Below are 6483 nucleotides of genomic sequence, written 5' to 3'. Positions count from 1 at the left end.
TGAAATAGACTCTTTCTAAAATAGAGAGAATATATATATATATATATATATTTTAAAAACAATTTTTTTAAAATGATTGTCTAGTATGGATACCATACAAAAGATTTTAGGGGGAGTATGTTTGTCATTAGCCTTTTTTTTTTTTTTTTTTTTCACCTTTTTAAAGTTTTACTTTTTCTAAGGCTCAAATAGACTAGTGCCAAATGGACTATAATGAACCTCACAAACATGCATGAAAGGTCAGACATCTACCTAATTCAAAATTGGTAATGATTTGGACCCCAAATTTTAAGTATGGCTAATTTAATTATGGCTAATCTAACAATTAATGCGAATATATGTGATTAACTAAATTAACTAAGCATGGCTACTAATCATGGCATGGATAAACATATTTGAGGAATTAAATAAGCAATTGACAGGAACTAAAGAGAAGCAATCCCGAAGAGGAAAATCCAAATATCCTACGTAAAAGCCTTTCCATGGCCTGACCGCAAAAAATGATCCACTTGATAAAATAGTTACAGTACAAAGGTTACAACAAAGATCCTTGGCTCCAATTCTTTTAACTCTCAGGTGAGTGTTTAGGGTAAAATTGTGGAAATGAGCATAAATATAGTGGGAAGGGGGCTTGAACAACAGATGATCTAAATAACAAATTTCTTTCCAAACGGGCATTGTCGTTCATGCAGGCTAATGATGTTTCCCATGAAACTGGTCACAACAACATCTTAAAACTGTCATGTGCCTATTTCACGAGTCCCTTGTCCTGCCAATTGTCCCACAAAAACCATCTACGAGCAGCTCATGAACTCACTTCAAAGACCAACCCAAGTACAAAAATTAATCGCACAAATACAAAAGATTTATGCTGGAAATTACATAGAAATTGGCATGGAATAAAACGAATACAAATACAAGAAGTTAAAAATTTACAACTTAACAAAAGGCAATTATTTCATCACTTCCAATTTTTTATTTTCTTTATTTTTTGGCTATAGAAAGATGCAAAAGCACACAAAATGCAAAATGATAATGGAACCAATTAAGAGGTCAGATCCCTCCTATCGGCTACAATAATGTTGCTTCCATATGAAAAAAAGAAATAAAAATAAAATCATAAAAACAAACTAAGGTATGCATACCTACTAAATGTATGTATATACATACATACACATTATTACGTCCCCTAGGAATAGTACACATCAATTAGAGTGCACATATTATGAAACAACAATGGAAGGAACTGGCGATGGAGGAATTAGAACATTTATTGTTCCTTCCAACATCAGGACTACATTCTTCATTGAAGGGCGCAAAGTTGGATCTTCTTGTACACACCACAATCCCACCTTGACCATTCTTTCCAATGTCCTGAAGTCGACATTTTCATCTTTCACAAGCTTGTCCAACTCTCCTGCAGCAAAGCAGGCATATACCCAATTAGAAAGAATTATCTCATCTGCAGTTGAAACATTTACTTCAATGCTTCTTCTACAACAGACAATCTCCAAAAGCACAACGCCAAAGCTGTATATATCAGTTTGAAATGATATTAAGGAATTCTTTTCCCATTCAGGCGCTAAATATGCACTTGTCCCTTCCACAGCTGTTGTGGCTCCTAATTGATTTGGCATTAGTAGCTTTGCAAATCCAAAATCAGAAATCCTTGCCGTCCAATTATCGTCCATGAGTATGTTTTGAGGCTTTATGTTGCAGTGGATGATACGGACTTCGCTCTCTTCATGCAGATAGAGAAGCCCTCTAGCCACATCTAGTGCAATTCTTATTCTTTCTTTCCAAATTGGGGGCCTCTCAGCCTTGAAGATAAGATCAGCAAGTGAGCCATTATTCATGTACTCGTAAACTAAAAGCTTCCTATCTCCCTCAATACAAATGCCAAGTACTCGAACCAAGTTTTTATGATGAGTTCGTGCAATTGCAATAATTTCAGCCCGAAATTCACAGTCCCCTTCTTCCACGTCTTTCTCGAATCTCTTAACAACAATAGTTTTGCGACCCTCAGATATAGTCCCTTTGTAAACTGCTCCATATGAGCCCCTACCTAATTCTTCCTGGAAGCCTTCCGTAGCTCTCTCAAGCTCGTTGTAAGAAAATAACCGCAGAGTAAACTCTTCAGCTAATCCCAAGTTCACATTTTCTGTCAATTTTCTGTACCTGTCAAATTTGTGCCTGTACACCAAGATGCTAGAGGTTGCCAAAACAAGGCACAAGCATAAAACTGAACCCAAAATTATAGAAAGAATCAAAATCAGACTTTTCTTGCTTTCAATCAAGACTTCATGGACTTGACGGGGATGGTACACCTTGAAGAAAGCTATACTTGGTTTGGTTGCATATCTTATTCTTCCATATCTGAGCGGAAGCTTATATTTGCTGCAATAAGTATCCGTATACAATACTGCTCCACAATTACAATCTTCCAGGCAAGATTTGCCACAAGCTTTCTCTTCTATTAGCTTAACGGAATAAGGACGATCAGCCCACCACATATTCTCTAAAGAAGCAACATTGTACAACATTTCTGGATCTTCACTGCGTCCGCAATCATCTTCATTGAAGTTTTGGTGGCAGCCCAGGAACTTATTGCTGGTGTTGATGAAATCAAATCCAGGGTAACAGTTACAGCCTGCTTTGCTGCCGATGGCTGAGCAGTAACTGTTAAGTCCACAGAAACCGATAACTTCACATGGATTAGACCACTCCATCAACATACTTGAGCTATTATCACTTTTAAAGTGGTGTAAATATAATCTAAAGATCCCGTCTGCATCAAGAGTTGCACGGTAGATAGTAGTTCCATTCTTGTCAGGATGTGAGCTATTTGCCAAAATGCGTACTCCGTACGCACTCGTGTTGAGGAATAGAACACCTGAACGAGTGAGAACTACATAACGGTCAGACCAATATAGCCGATCAATGCCGTCCAGCGAGTTGTTTACGGGGTAGGCAACCAGGCTTCCATCACTCTGAATATCAAGTAAAAAATGTCCACTTGAGTGATTTGATGTAGACACACTTGAAACTAAGTTTTCACTAGAGAGATTCTGACCCCCTAATATGGTGTCAGTTGGAAAATCAAAGCTTTCCCAGATAACACTGGAATCATTGCCGTAGAGCACAAAATTACCAGAATCAAGCATAGCAGCTGAATTTGCAGGGTCATTCACATAAAAAATCGGTAATTCTCTGCCTTGCTCTGTTCTAAGAAGCAGCTTACCATCTATAGTTAAGAGTAGTGTAGCATTGGAGGAGACAGGTGGGTCATCTCGCTTTGCAGTCCAGATGACTGTCTTCTCAGTTTGATTAACCAGCCATATTCCGATAGCAAATCCATCATTTTGTGGATAGAAACCAAATGCAAAAAGACCAGAGGGTGAGACCCAACAAGTACGGTTTGCATTGAGGGAAAGAGAAGACCCTAAGTGTATCACGTTGGACTGGTTCTGTTGAGCGTTTGCATGAGCGGGAACTAGTAAAACCAGCAGTAACGACAGAACTGGTACCGATGCCATGAGACAGAGTGAGATTAGAGGGTCTCAGAATAGCAGTAAAGATCAAACCAGAAACAAAGTAAATGAAAGCAGAATCAACAGCAAGGTTAAAGGAACAAATGCTAAACTGTCGTCTAATTGCATCTATTAAACTACTTGTAGTTTCAACTTCTAGTTGGAATACTGTTTAATGAACATGTGCCGTGCACGTGTGAGGCTAGTACAGATGTCTTATGCTCTTATTCGCTAGATTGTATAACAGAATTTGGCGGGTGGGTTAGTTAGCTCAGTTTTCTGTTTTGGTGGTTTCTGCCTCTGTTATAGAATATATAAAACAGAGAGCACCACTTGTAATTACTCATTCAATTAGATCAAGTTTTATCTCAATTCTCTCTCAATTTTGATTAAAAAATAATGATTATATAATAAATATTGGTAATTCCTTGAATTAAAAGGGTTTAATAATTCTGATTATTGGGAGAGGGGATGTAAATCTTGGATGTCTTCATTAAAAGCACTAAGTTTCAATCAGTAATCAGTTGAGCTACAATCATTTTGACAGTTTTTTAAAACCCACACAAAATTTCAACAAAAAAAAAAAAAAAAAAAGAAAAAGAAAAAGAAAAAGAAAAGAAAAGAAAAGAAAAGAAGATGATGAAGAAGAGAAGGAGGCTCTTGAGTCTTTGACTGTTTAAGTGTTGAATTTCAAGGAATCAACTCTGAAAATTGAATACTGCAGCGAATGGCAAAGACCAGTAAGTGATCGTTATTGTACCCTGCTATTTTTTGACGCTATTGGCTTATGAACAATTTTCTTTGTCGAGTATATTTATTTTATAAGGCTGTGACGTTAGAAACAATTGGTGGTGTGAAAGTTTTATTTTAATCTTTTTAAGTTTTTATGGACTAGTTCTAAGGCCACAAATTATTCAAAAAAATTTTGCCACAACTCTGATGTGGTAAACTGCGAATGATTAAGCATTATTTACACATGTACCTACTATTTTTTCTTCACCAATTATACCATGTCACGTTACCATTGTGGTAAGAATTAGTGAAATTTTTTTGTGGTCCTACACTTTTTTGTTTTTATGCAAAACTTGAGATGTGATAATACTTCATATATTTTTAGTGGGTTATTTGTTTATGTTATATGGTTAGTATGGGTTCTAAGAATTTTATCTAGGGTAATCATTAAGATTAAGAAACTCTAATTATATTAATACAACCTCTAATAAAAGGTGAATTTTAATATAGACAAAATTTAACTAAAAAATTGATTGTAATTTAAGGTTATAACTTTACTCAATAAAATAAACACTACTACATATTTTGAAAATTTAACTGTTGAATTGCATGTTTTATGCTCTTAATGCACATGTCAAATTTTGAGGTAATCGGATATTATTTATTATATAATCTATAAACATATATTTTATGTATAATTTTAAACTATAAAAACTTACAATTTAAACAATTTATTGATGATATAGCTATTGATCTTAAATTTTCTAGAAATTTTGCAACAGTGGAGGATATAAGAAAAAGATGTAATCCAATGGTAGATTTGTTAAAATTTATATCTAATAAAAAGATATTGAGTAAGGTTGTAGCATTAGACTATAACCTATTTTATAGTCTGGCTAGATATGCAGTTGACATACTAGACTTCCTTGTGTGGATGGATGATGTTCCACCACAGTTTGCAGTTGTTTTACAGGCTGATTTAGCCAATTTAATTTAAAGTATTTCGAGTTTTCACCCTAAAAAAACAAAATTATAACTAAATTTTGTCCTTTTAATATATCGATGTCTCCACACAACAACAACAACAACCAAATGCATGAAATTTCACAATTTCCTTCCACTAACAAAAATAAAAAAATAAAAATGAACTAATAAGAGATAAAGTAAGAGCTAATATTTTGAGTTTTCACCCTAAAAAAAAAAAAATTTATAACTAAATTTTATCCTTTTAATATATCGATGTCTCCACACAACAACAACAACAACCAAATACATGAAATTTCACAATTTCCTTCCACTAACAAAAATAAAAAAATAAAAATGAACTAATAAGAGATAAAGTGAGAGCTAAAATGTTGGGATGAGAATATTAAAGTGTGAGAGAGGCTAAAATGATGATAGATAAGGGAAAAATGGAGAGAGAGAGAGAGAGAGAGAGAGAGAGAGAGAGAGAGAGAGAGAGAGAGAGAAACGGATTTACATGTTGAGACTGCAAGTTGAGTCCTTAAGGATACTAGAGCTGCTACAAGCATTCAACTACAAAGCAGAGGAGAGCGGAGCTGTTGGCCTAGTCAAGAGAGAACTCACAGCCACAATGTCTCTCTTAGTACCATTCTTTAGGAAAATGAAATTATGAATTATTTTTTATGGAATGGATTGAATGACTTACGAATCCAAATGATTAAGAGTTTTTTTTTTTTTTTTGAATGAGTTTTTTGTTGAATATTTTGTTCATTTATTATTGTTTGGCCTAATCTTGTTGTTTGTTTGGGTTATGTTACTTATGTATGCTACATTATTTGGGCCAATTTTTATTGTTGTAATTGAGCTTTTAATTTTTGTTGCTTAAGAAGTTAAGGATTATGTTTTGTGGACCAAGATTATTTTTGTAATTAATGCTAGGGACACAACAATTTTACAACATTCTTAAATTAGCATTCCGAAAAATTTAAACTAAATTTTCAAAAAAAAAAAATACACAAATTAAATTAAAGATTGTGGTGGACCCATGTGTGAGTTGGCATGCTAATTTAGAAATGTTGTGAAATTGTGACATTTGTTGTATCCCTAGCATTACTCTTATTTTTGTTGAAAACAAATTATTGAGATTCTCAAGTCATTGTGTTTAATTTTTTTTTTTTTTTAGAGTGGACAAAATAGGTATAATTGTGTAATAATTTTTTTTGCAAGTATATATATATATGTGTGTGTGTGTGTGTGT

The 6483-nt window shown here is 34.1% G+C and overlaps 1 protein-coding gene across 1 annotated transcript; it reads right to left on the bottom strand.

The window, feature by feature from the left end:
* Positions 1–945: 945 nt before the first annotated feature.
* Positions 946–3864, bottom strand: LOC112013051 (G-type lectin S-receptor-like serine/threonine-protein kinase LECRK1). The gene has a single exon (XM_024045442.2). It carries the CDS (start codon positions 3534–3536, stop codon positions 1224–1226), a length of 2313 nt encoding a protein of 770 aa, XP_023901210.1. The 5' UTR covers positions 3537–3864; the 3' UTR covers positions 946–1223.
* Positions 3865–6483: the final 2619 nt, after the last annotated feature.

Source organism: Quercus suber, unplaced genomic scaffold (assembly GCF_002906115.3).
Source record: "Quercus suber isolate HL8 unplaced genomic scaffold, Cork oak 2.0 scaffold_8, whole genome shotgun sequence".
Lineage (NCBI taxonomy): Eukaryota > Viridiplantae > Streptophyta > Magnoliopsida > Fagales > Fagaceae > Quercus > Quercus suber.
The sequence above is the reverse complement of the archived record's forward strand: the minus strand, read 5'-3'. Positions and strand labels throughout refer to the sequence as shown.